Source organism: Typopeltis vanoorti, chromosome 16, assembly GCF_054136105.1.
Source record: "Typopeltis vanoorti isolate ZY-2024b chromosome 16, IOZ_Tvanoo_1.0, whole genome shotgun sequence".
Taxonomy (NCBI): Eukaryota; Metazoa; Arthropoda; class Arachnida; order Uropygi; family Thelyphonidae; genus Typopeltis; species Typopeltis vanoorti.
This window is the reverse complement of record NC_143564.1, coordinates 49,090,583-49,109,304: the sequence shown is the minus strand read 5'-3', so window position 1 is coordinate 49,109,304 and position 18,722 is coordinate 49,090,583. Positions and strand designations below refer to the sequence as shown.

General features: G+C 37.8%; 1 protein-coding gene across 1 annotated transcript in view; it reads right to left on the bottom strand.

The window, feature by feature from the left end:
- The window catches only part of l(3)80Fj (lethal (3) 80Fj), a 770,029-nt gene that overhangs the window by 602,431 nt on the left and 148,876 nt on the right, over positions 1-18,722 (bottom strand). The window contains exons 13-14 of the mRNA XM_090405954.1: positions 16,909-16,984; positions 9,996-10,148 (exon numbers count right to left, since the gene is read on the bottom strand). Coding sequence (XP_090262080.1) covers positions 9,996-10,148; positions 16,909-16,984 — 229 coding nt within the window. The remainder of the gene's footprint in view (positions 1-9,995; positions 10,149-16,908; positions 16,985-18,722) is intronic.

Sequence of the window (18,722 nt, the reverse complement as noted above, 5' to 3'; positions counted from 1 at the left end):
GCTATCGGAGAGCTCCTGAGAGATTTGTGTTTTTTGTTGATTTATTGGTGTTTTGGATTCAATTTAATGGACTTAAGTGTTTAATTTTGGTATATTATTGGAACTTTATTAGCGTGGTTAGTGTACTAAAGTGTTTTATAACATAATCTATGTCGGGAAGTCGCCGCTAGATGAATTCGTAATGTGTAGTGTAAGCTCCAGATAAGATAAGTATCATTTTCAGTTATCGATACAAATTACTTAATATTGTGTAGTTTTGTTTTGTTTGCCTTGCGTATTTTAGTGCGTCTATTTTTGGTGTGTTATAACGTATAATTTGACAAAAAACGTTACAAATAAGTATGCCACCTGTGCGAAGGAAAATGGCGTCCAGTAATGAAGGTTCGCCATCGTTATCAAAGAACGGTAGCATAAAAGAAATGAGTCAGTGTACTAGCTGTGAAATGTACGCTTTGCGGAGTGCGGTCGGAGTGTGGTTAGATGATAATAAAGGATTGAATGTGTGTAGAAAATGTAGGGAGAATGCGGAATTGAAGTGTATTTCGGATCGTGAGTGTGATATTTTTGTCAACCTTCAGAATGAAGGAAATAGGGATATGACAAGAAACGGCAAGGTTGTACATGAAAATTGTGAGAGTGTGAATGTAGAAAGTGTGAATGATAGTATAAATGGTTTCTCAGAGAACAAAAAGGATGAGATAGATGCATTGAGTGAGATCGCGTTGTTGAATAGTGCGATAGAAAGAGCAAAACAGCAGCTAGAGTGCATGAACAAAAGTAGACTGAATGAACCAACCAATAATAAAAGGTATGACAGGAAAAATAGACGTATGAATGTGAACATGAACAAAATGAAGGATAGAGTGCTGTATGGAGACTCGTTAGTACGAGGTGTGTTAGTAGAGGATTTGACAAAATCGTACCAACCTGGTGCGACCATAAAGGACGTAACTGCATCTATTAGAGAGCAAACGGAAAGGGTGAAAGAAATGATTGTTGTGGCAGGTACGAATGATTTGAAAGGAGATAAAATGGAAATGATAGAAGACCTGAATGAATTGTTTGAGGTAGCAAAAGAAAAGAGTGAGAGAGTTAGAATGATTAGTCTTTTGCCATGGTATGACAGTGAAATGTTTAAAAGGAGGGCTATAATTGCAAATGACTTTATGCGTGGGTTATGTATGACAAGTGGTGTGGAATTTGTGGATGTGTGGAGTGAGTTTGATGGGCGAAAGGATCTATATAAGATGGATGGCTTGCATTTGAATGGTTACGGTGTAAGAAGACTTGAGAAAGTGTTGCTGAATGTAGTGGATGTGCAAATTCAGGGAAACTAGATTTGTTAGGAGGGGGGAGTAGAGATACAGTCCTTATGGAGGCAGTTGAATGTAAGAATGAATATAATATGCCAGAGCAAATAAGGACAACAAATCTGAGTGGGATAGTTAATATAAGGCATCAAGGTAGGGTTGAGGCTAATGGGGGTCTTAAATTCATGTACACTAATACTAGGAGTATTAGGAACAAGAAGGAAGAGTTTTTGGCCATGGTTGGCACTTCCAGACCACAGGTTATAGGTATTAGTGAAACATGGCTGACTGTAGATGATATAACTAGTGGGATTGAATGTGATGGGTATAGTGTGTTCAGGAATGACAGAGAGAATAAAATGGGGGAGGAGTATTATTGATGATAGCTGATGAGCTCCAGCCAAGGAGAATAGAAGTTGAATTGCAGGATAGAGAAAAGAGCACATTTGAGGCCATTTGGTGTGAGATTGTGGCTAGCAGAACTAAATATACAATTGGGTGCTGCTATAGACCAGGTGATTGAAAAGATGGTGGTGACAGTATGCACAAGCAAATAGAAGAAATGGGTGGAAGGAGGGTGATTATTATGGGAGATTTCAACTATGGTAGCATTGATTGGAGTGAAGAGAGGACACACGGGAGGAAGGAACTGGATTTTATGCGGTTATTAAGGGATAACTATCTGCGACAGCATGTAATGGAAAATACTAGGGGTCAGAGAGTGCTTGACCTAGTAATTACATCTGAGGATTTGGCTGTAACAAATATGACCACATTGCCACCAATCGGTGAGAGTGATCATAGGGTCTTAACTTGGGAGGTGGCTAAAGGTGTAGAATTTTCAATTAAGACAGGGTACATGTGGAATTATCGGGCTGGAAAGTATGACAAACTTAGGAGTTTGATTGGTTCAGTGCCATGGCATGTACAACTGCAAGGACTAGAAGTTGATAGTGCATGGAAGGTAGTTAAGAAGTGCTTGCATGAAGCAATGGCTGACTGTATACCTAGAGTCCGAATAATAAATCAAGTAGGGGTTAAATGGATGAATAACACCATTAAGCTTGAGTTGCAAAAAAAGAAACAACTATGGAGGGAATTTAAGGAGAAGGGTGACCGGCAGGCACATGAACGGTATAAAGCGCAGGCCAGAATGGTGACGAGTGTGGTAAGAAAAGCAAAAAAGGATTACGAAAGAACATTGGCCATGCAGGCTAAAGAGAATCCTAAACAGTTTTTTAGATATGTAGCAAGTAAAAGGAAAAATGAACATGGCAGATTGATTTTAAAGAATGCCGATGGTAGGGAGGTAACTGAATCAGTTGAGATAGTTTAGTTACTGAGTGAGCACTTTGCAAAAGTATATCATCCAGGTGGTGACATTGCAGAAACGAATAAACCAGTAGATTATACGGGAATTGTGGTTAATGAAGTGGAGGTGAGTAGTCTATTGCATAACCTCAATGTCAATACATCTGTGGGATTGGATGGTATACCAGCTCGTGTTGTACGAGAAGCAGCTAAAGAATTGTCAGTACCCTTGACCATTTTGTTTAATTTGAGTCTCGGGTCTGGGTTAGTCCCGAGCGGGTGGAAAGAGGGGAAAATAGTTCCACTGCATAAAGGTGGTTCCAAGACTGCTGTTGTAAATTACCGACCAATTGGCATATCAGGAATCATTGTCAAGGTCTTAGAGAAAATAGTCAAGAGGAAAATACAAGATTGGATAGAAGAAAATGGGATACTGTATCGGGGACAGCATGGTTTTGTGAAGGGTAGGTCATGCCTCAGTAACTTGCTCACGTATTATAACACAGTGACGGCTGAACTGGATAAGGGTAATGGGTTTACGGTGATTCTACTGGACCTTGCCAAGGCCTTTGACAGGATTCCACATGGAATTCTAATCAGTAAATTGCAGCATATGGGAATGGACATAGGGTTGGTGAGATGGATAGGAGGGTGGTTGACGGAGAGATATCAGAGAGTGGTTTACTCGGGAGTAGAGTCCACAAGACGGCCTGTGACTAGTGGTGTGCCACAAGGATCTGTTCTTGGACCACTGCTGTTTAATTTGTTCATAAATGATATAGGAAATGATCTGAGAGGAACAGTTCATTTGTTTGCGGATGATGCGAAGTTGGGTAGGGCAATAGTGAATGCAGATGACGTCAAAATTTTGCAGGATGATTTGGATAGATTGGAGGTCTGGGCTAAGGAGAATGGATGTCAGTTTAATGTGGCAAAATGTAAGGTTATGCATTTTGGGGTGAAAAGATTGGCAGCAGTTTACTGCATTGGTGGAACCCTGCTCCTGGAAATTGATGAGGCACGAGATTTAGGAGTGTTGGTAGATAAGGAATTGAAATTTAGGGGACACATTGCAAAAGTGACCAAAACAGCTCATCAAATCACTTGGTTGCTGAAAAATACGTTGACAAGCAGAGACAAGCAGGTTATTGTTCCTCTGTATCGAGCCTTGATAAGACCCCATCTAGACTACTGTGTTCAGATTTGGTCACCTAGGTTTCTTCTTGATGGGGAGGAGGTGGAGAGGATCCAGAGGCGAGTGACCAAGATGATAGCAGGTCTGTGGAATGAATTGTATGAGAACAGGTTGAGGATTTGTGGGTTGCAAAAATTGGTTGATAGGCGGAGGAGGGGAGATATGATTGAGACATTCAAATTACTGAAGGGTCTCTATAAAATTAATTCAGAAGATATTTTTGAGAACAGGGCTGGTTGTGGGAGGACTAGGGGACATCCATGGAAACTGGGCAAAAGTGTGGTTAGTAAAGGTGTTAGAGCTGGGTTCTTTACTTTTAGAGTAGTGAATGAGTGGAATGCGCTCCCTGAGTCTGTGGTGGATGCTGTGACAGTGAATGAGTTTAAGGCGAGATATGATAGATACTGTATGAATGTCAAATAGTTGTGATGAATATGATTTGGGGCCTCCCTCGATGAGTCTAATGACTCCCTGGAGTTGCCCGTAATAATAGTAATAGTAATATTCCACTTAAAGAGCCCAATAAATCTTTCTTGATGTTTTTTTTAACACAAATCTGTGCAAAACGACCAGTCTGTCCATAACACCATAAGAGCCAAAAATTATAAATGCACTGGCACTTAAGTCTTGTTTTCACACCTCTCTCTTGGCATTACAGCCAGAACATTTTACATCCCATACTTTCCTGATACTATAGATACCAGGCGCCTCTCCTTTTTTTTTAATTTATTTTTTGAGAGCATACAAAGAAAAACTGCTTAAAAAATAGGACAAGAATTGTTGCTAGCTTGAATCTTTTTTCTTGGCTTTGGGATGCCAGTGATAGCTTCCTTTTCCCATCAATCTTCAGAGTTTTATCTCAGTAAGTATTCTGTTGTATAGTGGAGGAGAATCATAGAAAATTGTGGGAGATGTTTTATCATCTTCTAATGAAGATATCAAAATCTGTGGCAATGGCATAGGAGTGTTAAAGTGTTCTTTCAGTTCCTCTTAATGAAAAGCTGATTCCATAGTTCTAGATCGTTTGAAGAGAAGTTATGCAGCTGTTACTTTTATCATTCTTTGAATACCAAAAATTTATGAGGATATGAAGTCATTGTTGATATCCTTGTAAAGCTTTCTTCTCAGTTGTAGATGAATGCATTATTATTACTTGCAATGGTTGTATGATTGACTGATGATGTAAACTGTGTCTATGCATGTATAATAGCTGTAAGATTTGATGTATGCAGTGCATCTCTGAATTAAAATCCCAATATGGTTGCCTTTCTGTCACTCAGGGCTCCATCATAGGTTGGGATAGAGTGAAATTGAGATATTTAGAACTGTAACTGCAGTTATCATTAGTCAGACAGTAATCTGTCACATACATCACTACATGGTTGACTATCAGGATTAATTCCTTCAGTTTGTGAAAAGGCATTCCAGTAAGTTTCATTAGTTTTTCAGCTGGGCATACATGAAGGAGACCAAGGCTCTGAGGATATATTGGAAAGGACAGTGGAGTGATTGCTTTCATGTATGTTTCTACAACACCCACGAATAGTGGAAGGGTGGTCTTATTATAAGATTTAATGGAATACAGCACATATAAATAATTAAACATGTTTAATCAATCCCATATTATGTCTGTCACTGAGACCCTGTCAGAGAAACTAATAAAATTGCAAAAACACACAATTGTACACTATAGTCAATAAGGGTAATGCCACTGCTTGTGAATATAATCAGAAGATGAATGTCTTGCACAGAGATCACATTATTTACAAACCAATGGATTATAATCCTACCATTACTCAAAAGAAAACATTAAAAGGGGGCTTCTTAAAAATGTCACATCATGGCCTCCTGAAATAGTTAAACTCAAACTGTTTAGTTCCCCTTCCCCACAATATACAGACTGCCAAAAATTCATAAACTCAATAACCTTCCCATCCTATAATGGATACTACTGAGTCCCCAATCCTTAACCCCCCACTTATAGGTTATTCTTTATCATATATTAATTTCAAATATTTCAAATTCCAAATCTTTAATCCAAAATTTATGAGTGAGTGGAAGGGTAGCTGAGAAGCATTGCCGTTGTGGCTAACTGGGTGGTTAACATATCTGTTTTCCAATCAACAGGTTGTGGATTTGAATCCCACTATGGGCAAGGATGCTGGATTTTCATTGCCTGGTGTGAGACATACCTTTCTTATTGGAAGCCTAAAGTGGCTTGAAGGAGAAGTGTTTTCAGATTATGTAATTAATAAATAATACAAAAAATATATAAAATAAATATGAGGAAAAAATTCTTTGCCAAACCAAGGTACTAATGTACTATAGATTTTTACAATCTTACTTGGGTGGGAGCTGCATTAAAAAAGCATATGCCACGTTGCCCTCTGTCTCATTGCTGTTTGCACTACCCCACAACAGAGTACTGTGTTGTTTAAAGTCATCAAGAGACTATCAAATTATCAAGAGACTGGTAAGAGATTTGTTTCTGTTGAAGGTCATTGATATGTTAGCAGATTCCATATTTCAATCATAAGAATGTCTATGCATTTAGCTTTGTAGACTTATGCAATTTCCATGAGGTTAAAAGCTGACCTTTTATTTTGCTGGTATGGACAACTAGCATCCATCTTCTCAGGAAAAGTGTTTAATACATCATCCACTATATCTTGGTAAGGTGTTATCAGCTTTTTATATGAAAGTGTCTGATTTCATGTAGTGCTCTGTCCACTATTTTCTTTTACTAATGGGATCACTTTAGGAATTGTTTCAGGACTGATACAGTGATGGTTCACATAATGTAATATGCTACCAAGGGAGGAAGCAGTTTGAAGATCATAATAGCTATGCATTTAAAGCACTGAAAATGATCTAAGGATGTAAAGCCCATCAGTTGTGATATCTCACTTTTACCGATGCTGACCTCCTTATCTGTGTATCAAAATGAGTCTAATCATGTCACTCTTTGGTCTTTAGCACTGAACATATCTCCTCATCTGGAACATCAAGGCGATCCCATCCTTCCAATAACACTCATGTAAAAACATTGAGCATTTTATAGGATATTACTATAATTGGTATTTCCCCGAGAGAATTTGCTTGCAGTAGCTTCTCTGAGTTGTTAACATTATGTTTCCATTAGAATATTACCAAAGCATTTTTTTTTTAAACAGTTTTAGGAAAACCTTCTAAACATTTTAAATAAAGCGTGAAAAGTTTCTTGTTTGTCTATTTTTGTTATTAAATGGTGTATCTGCAGTTTCTGCATTTTGCTGGGGCCTTGTATCTTTGGAGTGACCTTCACTCCAGAGATCTTGATCCACTTGAGCATATGATGTATTTTGATCATGGACTGCTTTAGCACATTGGTTGAATAACAAAGGCTTACATAAAACCTGAGAATTTTGAGTCTAGTTAGAGAACAAAGGTTCTCTAACTAGATCCCAAAAACAACAATTTCAGTTTTTGGTCTCTCCTTTGGAAAGATAGGCAGCCCCAAATAGTCCAGCAGCCAGAATCAAATGCATTGCCTGCTAGCTGGGTGGTCATGGACACTGTATGTGCACCACCAGAATTTCCCTTTCTTGATGTCCATGTGGAAAACACAGTAGCCAAATATTGGATCCAGTTGATGGTAGTCTGGAGAATAGGAAAGCAAAAAAAGACTCAGAACAAGTCCTAGTACTTGTTCCGAGTCCAATAACTGAAATTGTCATTTTTGGTATGTGCCCCTTTGTTCTCTAACTAAATTCAAAATTTTCAACCTTTATGTAAGCCTTTGTTATTCAACAAAAGTGCCGAAGCAGTCTACAATAAAAATACAGCATATGCTCAAATGGCTCGAGATAAAACTCTGGCCTCTCACTCAGTTTGTACTACAGCCCATAACACTTGCAAAACAATCAACAAATCTGAAGCAGATAAGGGGAAAAAATACTTAGCATGTCTCCTTGTGGTGCAAAACTTCTGTCCTATGTTTATGTCTCTCTCTCTCTCATCCTGATGGGACTTCAGTAATGTCTTTTAAGGATAAGCAGACCTCTTGCATTCTCCACCTCTTGTAACTCATGTTTAAATAACAAAGCAAATCTTCTTTTGCTATTCCACAAGATACCCAAGTATGTGTTCTCTGATCTTTCACCAGAAGGACACCAGAAATATACTCAAACTTGATAGCCTTGATACTAATACCCTGCCCCCCGTAAACTGTTCTTCCAGTTGTACCATAAACCTGTACTCCAGAAACAATATTGATAATATACCCTCTTGACTGTCATACTCATCTGGTGTCCATCCAATAGCATGGATGCAAAGTTTTATCCATCATATACCTTAAAAAGGAGATGTCATCAAAAAATCATTATCTCATTAAAAAAAAACTCAAAAAACCATTATCCCTCAATATCCACAAAAGTGATGGAGAAAAAGATCAAGAACCAGCTTGTTCATCACCTAGAGACTTGTTGGCCTGGCATCACCTTTAAACACAGATCACAGAAAGATCTATGTGGTCGCTGTTGATATTTCCAAGGCATCTGATCATCGAATCTAGAACCACAGCCTTCTCACCAAGACCCAGGCTTGGATGGGACAGACCATTATCCAACTAGTAACAGAAGCCATGTTCCCTGGACTCAATTTTAACAGAAAGCTTGTCTTCCTTGAACACATTCATCAACTAAAAAAAATTCAAGTGAGATCTTCATGTACTCTGTACAGGAACTAAGGCTATGTGATGAGTGCATTATGTCAGATGACTGCATCTGTGATGTTGGTGACAGAGGTTCCCAGGCCAGTTAATCTGTTTTGAGAATAAAATCAGAAGCTTCTATGAGATAAAAAAATATCCACTGTTGCAAAAGTGGACTTTACAGATATCATTTTGACTATCTAACTTGTGTGAATCAAAGGCAGCAGCAGTAAATTAGATTCTGTACTACCATCTACCCATAAATGGTATATATAGGTAGGCAGTAAGTATATACAAGGGATGTCCAGAAAGTAAGTTCCATTTTTAAATGTTTTCACTGCAGCACTGTGATAGCAATGGTGTGCATGCATGCGTTTGTTGATTCATTAGCAAGGTATTGGAGTGCCATTTTCAGATATTCTCGCAGCGTGTACATTTCTTAGTGTGTGTATATAATGTCTAAGAAAATTGAATTGCCTGCCACATGTGAAATTAGGTCAGTTATCCATTTCTTGAGTGTGAGGAATGTTAAAGCAGCTGAAATTCATCGGCAAATTATTGAGGTTTATGGAGAACACGTAATGAGTGATTCAATGGTGCAAAGATGGGTAAGACCATCTTTAGTGGCTGACGATTTGGTGCATTTAGTTGAAGAGAAGATTCAACAGAATAGGGGATTCCCTATAACATCTCTCGCTGCAATAACGCCTGCCACCACACATGGCCAGCATTACACAACTTCTCACCACCTTCAGCTGGGAACAATTCCATCATCCCCCCCCAATATAGTTCTACCCTCTTGCCAAGCGACCTTCACCTGCTTAAACATCTGAAATCTCTCCTTGGTGGCCAGCAGTTTCAAGACGACAATGAGGTCAGAGAAGCAGTCAATATGCGGTTTGCGTCATAGACGGCAACCTTCTACGATGAAAGTATACAACTCTTGGTGCCTTGTTATGATAAGTGCCTGAACAATGGCGGAAATTATGTAGAAAAGCAGTGAAAGATGTCTACTTTAATTTCCAATAAAGTTTTTTTGTAAGTATATTTTTGTTCCTCTGACAGCCCATCAGAACTTACTTTCTGGACATCCCTTGTACTTAACCATTCTCTTCAAAACATTTAATACAAGTAAGGAAATAAATTTAAGTATCTCTAAGTAGGTATTTTAGAAACTGATTTTTGCCAAAATCAGTTTCTAAAAGATTTTCCCTTTTAGTTTGGAAAGAAATTCCTTTGCAATTTGAATTTAACATGTTCATGCTGTATCTTGTGCCTTATGATGCATTAATACACTCTGAACACATCCCAGCATGAACATATTAAATATCAAGATTGAAGCTTGTAAAGAATTATTTATATTGCTTTATATATATATATATATATTATATATAATTTTAAATTTCCAATTCAGAAAATGTTAGCATGTACATTTTTCTTCTTGTTTTAACCAAGTCAATCAATTATGCATAGTTGAAATACTCCTTACCAGTTTCTATGTCTACATTATAAAGCCGAAGTAAAAGACAAACTGCAGATAAGCCTTCAGAAACTAGTAAAGCTTGGCTTGACTGTGATATAGCTTTTTCTGCAGCCTTAATTAAAATTGGTAAGAAATCCTTAGCCTGATGAAGTGTATTTCCTAATAAAAAGAAAAGTATTTTTATACAGCTATGACGTTCATCTGAAAATTATCATTCTGAACTTAAACACAATAGCAATGAAAAAGTATACAATTCATTCAAAACAAAATTCAAATTAAAAATTGTACATCAACTAAACTTTATTGTTTAGTTGATGTCTTTTTATCCATATCTAGATAAAAAGACATCAACTAAACAATAAAGGCTGATGAAACTGGCAAACCAATGAACAGTAAACAGTTTGTCATAACTGGTCACCTTTCTACAGTATTGATTAATCTGATATAAAATTATTGTGTGTGTGAAAAGCAGTCTTAAAAGTTTACTAGCAAAAAGACTTGAATAGTAAAATTCCTCAGCAGCAAAAACTCGAGTTATTTTGCTGCTGAGGAATTTTGTCAAAGAAGGTCAAAGGTGGGCAATTCTAGGTTAGTTGCTCTCTGTTACAGAGTATGTCAGAGTGGATATATGCACAGATGCCACCTTGCATCTGGTCAAGGCTATTTTGGGAAAGGCCACTACCCAGATCAGTTTCATTCTTTATTGAGATGCTGCTGTGTGTGGGTGGGGGGGGGGGACCTCTCTAAACAACATTCGGAGTGATCTACAGGATCATTCTAAATCTCAGGGAGGGACCCTGAAGGATCACTACTAAACTCATGACCTGAAACACTCCAGGACCAGAATGACAGCAAAAAAAAAAAAAAAAAAAAAAAACCTTCACCAAGTAGAACCACTCCACTCCCCCAGGAAGATAGCTGCCATCAGTAGGAGCCAGATGCAGAAGGGTTACCAAGTCTGGGGAGAACGACTCAATCTTTGATTCTTTATTAGTTTCTGGCAGAAAAAATGCAAATTAGGTTTGTTTAGTGAGTGTACTTGGCTTGTCCATTGGGGGTGATTATCAGTGTATTTCATACTTGCACAATGCGGTTTTGTGGTATTTGTGCCTTGAAGACAATTGTTCATTATAGTCCACTGCCTGGCAGATTAATGAGTTAGAGTGGGTGGCAGTATTTGCAAAAAAGTTTGCGATTATAAATTAAAGATACCAAGAAATTATATACTTGGTTTAATCTTTTATCCAAGTGTAAGCAAACGAAGTTAGCGCCTGAAGTATTTTCAGGGCTGGGGTAACTTGTATATAGAAGCTAATGACTTCACATCACTTGCCTCAGTAGCCCATAATGCAAAGCACATATCCTTATGGACATGTATAATGCGCATTATGGGAAGGATCACTACCCGGACTGGTTTCCACCTTTATCGAGGTCACATCAGTGGGAGCCAGACCCAGAGATGATACTAAAGTTGAAGTAATGTAAAAGTCATATTTTCATGTACGAGTAGCCAAAAGGTACCACACCTTAATATTAAGGTATTCTGGATTAGAGATAGTTGTTGGAAGTTTATCCACTTGGTTATACTATAAATTAAAGATACCAAGAAATTATATACTTGGTTTGATCCTTTATCCAAACTTTGTTTCCTTACATTTGGATAAAGGATTAAATCAAGTATACAATTTCAAGGTATCTTTAATTTATAGTATAACCAAGTGGAAAAACTTCCAACAGAGTTTGTGATTGTGTTGTGTAGGAGGGTTGCAATATCTGGGATATCAGCATTCCTCTTGCGAATGCACTTGATTTGTGTGATTTTTTATTTTTTTTAATGTTCAAGTCTGCCATATATCCCCAGCTTGGCAATCCATACATCAGTATAGGTCTGATCATCGTTTTGTATAGGATCAGCTCATTCTCTGTGTCTAGCTAACTGTGTCAGTTTAGTGATGAATAAAGTTGTCCTATTGGTCTGTTTGCTTTTGAGTAGTCATAATCTACATGGAATGCAAAGCAGAGTCCTTTCTCTAGCTGCACCTCTAAATATTTGGCAACTGACTGCCAGGGGATGGGAATGTGAAAAATTAATTCACCTTCAGGATGTGTCCGTTTCCTCATAAAAATGACAGCAATACTCTTGTCTGCATTCACGTCGATGCGCTATCTCCTGCACCACTGCTCTGATTCTGAGATAGCAGTCTGCAGTTTTCAGTTGCCAATCTTAGCCTTAGGGATTGCACCAGTAAAGCAGTGTTGCCCATGTAGAGCCAGTGCTGTTGTAACCGTGCAGAGGATATCAAACAGGGAGCCATGAGAAACTGCCATTGTAATCCTATATTCAGATGATCTGATTCACTATAGTTTCACATGAAGCTTCTGATCTTCAAGATAGGAACTGATTAGGCTGGTCAGGCCTAATGGGAGTTTGATTTCATTAGTTTACAGAGTAGTCCTCTTATGCCAATCCTTGTCAAATGCCTTTGCAATGTGAAGAAAGATGGATTTGAAATGTGAAGAAAGATGGCACCAGCATGCTGTCTCCAGCTGTATTGGAATTCTGATGATTTGAATGAGGCAAACTCTCATACCCAATGAGCCAAACTGCTCGTTGGATATGAGAGCCCCCCCCCCCCCCCCCAATGATTTTTTTGATCTCAATCAGTATCACTCAGCAATATTTCCAAGACAGGAGATCAAGCTAATTGGGTGGTAGTTCTGAGGAACTACTACCCCATCTAGAGCATATATAAATATACAGGACACGCTGAGTTACATTACATACAGTAAGCTAGAGAAACAATGATTTGATCACACAGAGCCACATTTTCCATGACTCTGTCATGGAAAAAGCTAAATAAAAGGCTAAATAAACGGCTTTGCTTCACAACACATATCAATTATGTTTACTTAAAAGCAAATAGGACAATGGGACAACTATACCCGTTACTGAATCATCATAGACAGCTAAGGACAGAACTTAAAGTACTGCTATACAAGATGCTGATCAGGCCAGTCCTAATATATTGCTCACCCAAGTGGAAAAGTATTTGCATTTTTCTAACATTTGAATCCACTGTAAGCTCCATATGGGTGGAGCCACAGAGTAGATTAAAATGTAAGACAACTACAGTTAATTCAAAATAAATGTTTATTTTGAATAAACATTTATTCGAAATAATGTTCAACAGCTTCACTGAGAAGCCAATATCTCTGAGATGAAAAACATTCTACATGAAAAGGCTGCAAAATTCTGACAAAATTGGTGCTTTTGTCCTAATCCATTAATCTGGCAAGCAGTCAACTACAATGAGCATGACTGCAAAACACCAACTTCCCAAAACTATACTGAACAGATAAATATTTTTTAAACCCACTGCCAAAAGCCCAAAATTGGCAAGCTAAAGGCTCAATAATATCCCAAGATCTTATTGAGACCTTAAAAACCTTAAAGACTACCACCGAGTAGTAGATTAAAACAAACAAATATCTCAAGGAAATGTCCCAAAAAAACCCATAATGAACAAGTTAAAAAAAACATTTATGGTCAATAGTCCACAATATGTGAGCCAAGTGATCAATAACATCTATCCAAAAATTTCACTGCAAATCCAACAAAGGGATAAAGGACCACAGGTCCAATCAATCCATCTTATCAGAACAATTAACAGTTAAGCTTTGGTATCACTACTGGGTCTGGTTCCAACTGATGACATTTAAGTAATATTCATCTTTGGGCTCGATTCTGGAGAACAGAGCCACCAATAAAGAGTTTGATGAGTTTAGGAGTGATCCAGAGTGATCATCAGTTGGTTTTTTTTGAGAGAGGTACCTGTATGCACTTTAACAGTAACTCAATAAAGGCTGAAACTGGTTTGTGCAGTGGCCCTTATTATAGTGCATAGCATTATACACACTCAAAAGGATGTGTGCTTTGCATTATGCAATCTTATTAAGCAAGATATTCTCAAGAAAATGATTATGTGGAGGGAATGTTGTGTTTAAAAAAAAAAAAAAATGTCCATTATGAAAATTATAAGATGCAGGCCAGAAGATATGGAACACTGTATGGAAGGCTAATTCTAAATATGAAAAACTGATTTGTGAGCTAAAAGTAACCCAGAAAAGAATTCTATCGTTATGTTACAAGTAAAAGAATAGAATAATGTGAATATTGTCTAATGAGTGCTCACACGCAACATGGAGCCCAATGTTATCTCTACACCAGATGAAGAAACTCAAGTGCATAAGAGGTGGTACCAGAGTCACTGCATAAACTGAATATGAGTACCCACAAGCAAAACTACAGGATACAAGAATGGATGCTATAAGAGTGCTCAGCTGAAATGGTTGCAATATGATCTAACTGTATAGCTTGAGTCTGACAGAGAAGATTCAACTGAAGTGGAAAGAATGTAAGATAATGCCAATGCACAAGGGTAGTGGAAAAAATAATGCATCTAACTACTGACCTACCACTATCTGCAGAGCTTGTGCTAATTTTGGAAAATGTAGTAAGAACTTACATACAGAAATCGGTTGGCAGAGAATCCATACTTTGCCATGAACAGCATGGATTTACTAAGGGAAGATCATGTTTGAATAGTTTGCCTGCACTTTTACCATAATCTTATGGTTGAATGAGAAAAGGGGATGGATACACCATGACATTTTTTAAAATTTGTTAAGGGTATTTATTGACAGGATACAGTATGGAAGGATATGGAATTAGATTATAAATTATTAGCATTGATAAGATGAATGTTGATTGACAGGTATCAAGAAAAGTAGCGTATGGGAGATGTGTTTGCAAGATTTAAGGTGACGGGGGTGTATACCAAGAATCAGTCTGTGGTCCACTGTTATTCAATCTTTACTTTCATGATACCAAAAAGCATTTCAAGGGAGATACAGACCTATTTGCCAATGATTTGAAGACAGGCAGGGTAATCAGGAATGCAAATAACATGCAGTGCAGTATTTGCAGAACAATTTGAATAGGCTGGAATTGTGGGAATATTAAACTGGTTGTTAGTTTAATGTTAGTAAAGGCATGCACTTTGATGTGATCAGAAATCCTTGGAGTTTTAAAAGGTTGGTAAGAAGTTGGAAGTTCAGGGGCCATAAAGCAAAGATTGAAAATACAACTCAAATGATACTGACCTGTCCACCATCATTCCTCCATTCAGTTAAGTTAAATAAACCTGATATTTGACCAGATCCATGCAGTTAGTCAAGTGGCTATGCTCTTTGCAACCATTTGACTGGTAAATAAGTGTCCTGGGCTCGATTCCCATTGCTGATGTGAGGAGCTTAGGATCTTTCTCAGCCATAACCAAGTTATCCGGTCTTGGGTGTGGACTACAGGGTTTTTCTCCCCAATATATCTGGGGTTTTTTCATTCTGCTAACAGGTAAAATGGCCTTGAGAACTCAACGCTTCTATAGACATAGGATACACTGGGAGGCATGGGGCTTACCACCTTATCCTTGTGTACGGTTGCAGTTAAATGAATAGAAAATCCTTGACAATGCAAAGTAAAAGAGAGAAAAGGGAAGAAGGTATCTGACAAGAAATGCTGAAATATGGATATATATAAAAGTTTTACAGTGGTTACACGGTATGATTCAGAAGGTGTGGTCAGAGAGTCAAATTTCAGGTGACTGGGTATAGTTCTCATAGTTCCCATCTATAAAAGGAAGAACAAAGCTGAATGTGAAGCATTCAGTAGTAGATACTTGCGAAGTAGATACTTAGTGTGCAGAGTGGTGTGTGACTGGAATGCACTTTTTGAGACTGTGGTTAGTGCATAGATTGGCTGTCTGATAGGTATCATAAAGCTGTGTATAGGGAAGTGATATCCCAGAAGATGATTCACTAGTGACATGCCTCAAAGGTCTGTTTTCTGGGATCACTGCTATTTAATTTGTATAAAAGACTTTTCCCAATGTCTTAAAGACATTGGGAAAAGTTTGAATGGTAATATGCTGTTTTCAGATGATGCAAAGTTGGAAAAAACTATGACGAGCAGAGCAGACGTTGGCTCTTTAAGAGGACTTGCATAAAATGGTTGAATGAGCAAGTGAGTAGGGTTACCAGTGAAAACCTTAAACTTTGGAACAATGAAAAGTTGGGAAGCAAAGGTGGGATTGTAGAGCATACATTGGTGGGTATATCTAAGAGAAAATGGAGGAGATTGGAGATCTGTAGGTGATGGTGGATAAGGATCTAAAATTTTGGAGAAACTGCTGATATTGTAGTAGCTATTTTAGCAAATTATGAAAGCAATATGATTATGATAGGAACTTTGTCATAATCATATTACGACAACAATACAAAGGACACTGATGTGTGGAAGTATGTTATGGTTCCAGTGTACAAGGTTTGGATCAGGATGCATACAGATTTGGTTACCTGGTTTTCAGAAGGATAAACTACAGACAACTGTGACCCATCCTTCAAAATGGGCCATGACTTAAGATGGTTTCTAGTCTCTATAAGTGAGTATGAAGACAGAGTGAGGAAATATAATCTGCAGTCTTATAGATTAGGAAAAAGGGGTATAATTGAGACATAAGTTGATAAGGAATTACCAAATTAATATAAATAAGGTTTCATAGAATGGGGAGAACAAGACGCCATCTATGAAGCTTCATAAGGAGCATGTGCACAGGGTGAGGTGGGGGAAAATCAGATTCTTAGCATTCAGAGTGGTATGCGATTCAGATGCACTTTTTGAGATTGTGGTTAGTGCAGAGATGGTGAATGCATTTAAGAAAATGCTATAATGAATTATGCGTGTGACAGACCTTCCATGAGAAATTTTTGGCTTCATGGGGGTGTAATGATAAAAATAATGAAATAATTAGTGATAATTCTTAAATAGAAAAAAATTAAATTAATTAAAATAATTACTTACCATGGAAAGCACAATTCATGCAATGAAAATAACCATTTCTCACTAATGTAGTGGATGTCTTTAATCCTAAACCAACCTTCAAGAAAATCAACCAAAAGTTACTATGCAAAAAAAAAAAAAAAAAAAAAATTATATCATGATATAAAAATGCACAAGTTTTTCAGAATTGAGCCTATTCATGCTTATGTATGAATAGGCTCAATGTGATTTAAAATCATGACTAAAAAGAAAACTTAGGTCCCATTTTTCTTTTTTCTTGAAATCAATCTTACACATGAGAGATTATGCAGTCCACAGCACATTAGTGCACATGTGTAGTTAAGGGGTCATTTGAAGGTTTATGATCATAATGACAGTACTTACTCATTAACTGACAGCTAGAATATACTCTGCTTGGAAAGAAGTCAATATATGTTGACATATAACACAGTGTGAGGAACAAACAGCCAGGATGCCCATCTTAATAAAATGTAGGACCTCCTTTCAATGAGATGACTGCAGCAATCATATGAGACACACTTTCCACAAGGGTGAATATTTCCCCAATAACAATCAATGGGAACTTTGAACTATTCATCCTGTAGACATGTGGAACTTTGAAGCATTCATCATGTAGGCATGTAATGAGGTCCTGGACTGTTGAGATGGATGGTCCTTGATCTCACCCAATGCTCCTATGTTCAACAGGCTTGAGATCTGTAGAGGCTAGTCTGTCCACAAATCACGCAGTTACAACAGCAGTATTATGACATGGTGCATTGTCTTGCTGAAAGAGACAATGGTCAGTTCCATAAAATCACAAATACAGGTCTGAGGACAAACCAGGACCATACCATCGCACTGCCAAATTTCAGAGTTGGGGTTATGCACCCTGGTAAGAGACATTCACTGGGCATCTGCCACACCTATCCATCTACTTAACAGAGGATGTAGTGTGATTCGTCACTCCATAACACAGCTTTCCAAGTTTCCATGTCACACTGGACATGCTCTTTGCAGCAATGAAAACAATGCTGCATGTTGGTTCGGGTAATGTGGGACCTGCATATTTTGGTCCATGGAAACCTATGTTGTGAGCCTCAGTTCTGAATGACTTTGTATTTGTGCTCCAGTCAATGGAACTCCAGATTCAACATAACAGCTGACAAATAGTTGTTTCTACATATTATCCTTCGTAGCACCCTACGGTCACGTTTGGTGAGTGTGGCAAGTTGTCCACTGAAGGCAGCACTTGCAGTTGACTTCCTATGCTTCCATCTCATTGTAACATTCATTCTTGATCTGGGATGGCCCAACTTGTCAACAATTTGACGAACAGGAAGGCCTGCAAAATGGCATCCTATCACAACATCTCTTTCAAACTCCATCAGTCCCTTAATGCAGTCATTTCACCCGGAGACAGTTGCATTGACTTGGGAGCATAATATTTCTCCCAATTTATACTGGCTGCAAACATGTGACTCGCTACAAGGTAAAATGCCTTGGGGGGAGGGGGGGTCCACTGACTTCTTTTCTAGCAGTGTATTTAAGGATACATTAAAACTAATACACACACACACACACTAAACCTTGTATACAGATTTTATTTACTCATTTATCTTCTTATAATTATTTATTAATATATATATTGTATACACTATAAACATTTTTAGGCATATATATATACATGTATGCAGAACATATGTATATGTTGTACACACACAGTTTAAGGTAAAAATTTTGCAAGGTAGGCTACAAAAACTGATTCTATGCAATAGTTTTTGTGTCACATCACTCTGAAAGTTCTAATTTATGAGTGAGATGATGTCATAAGG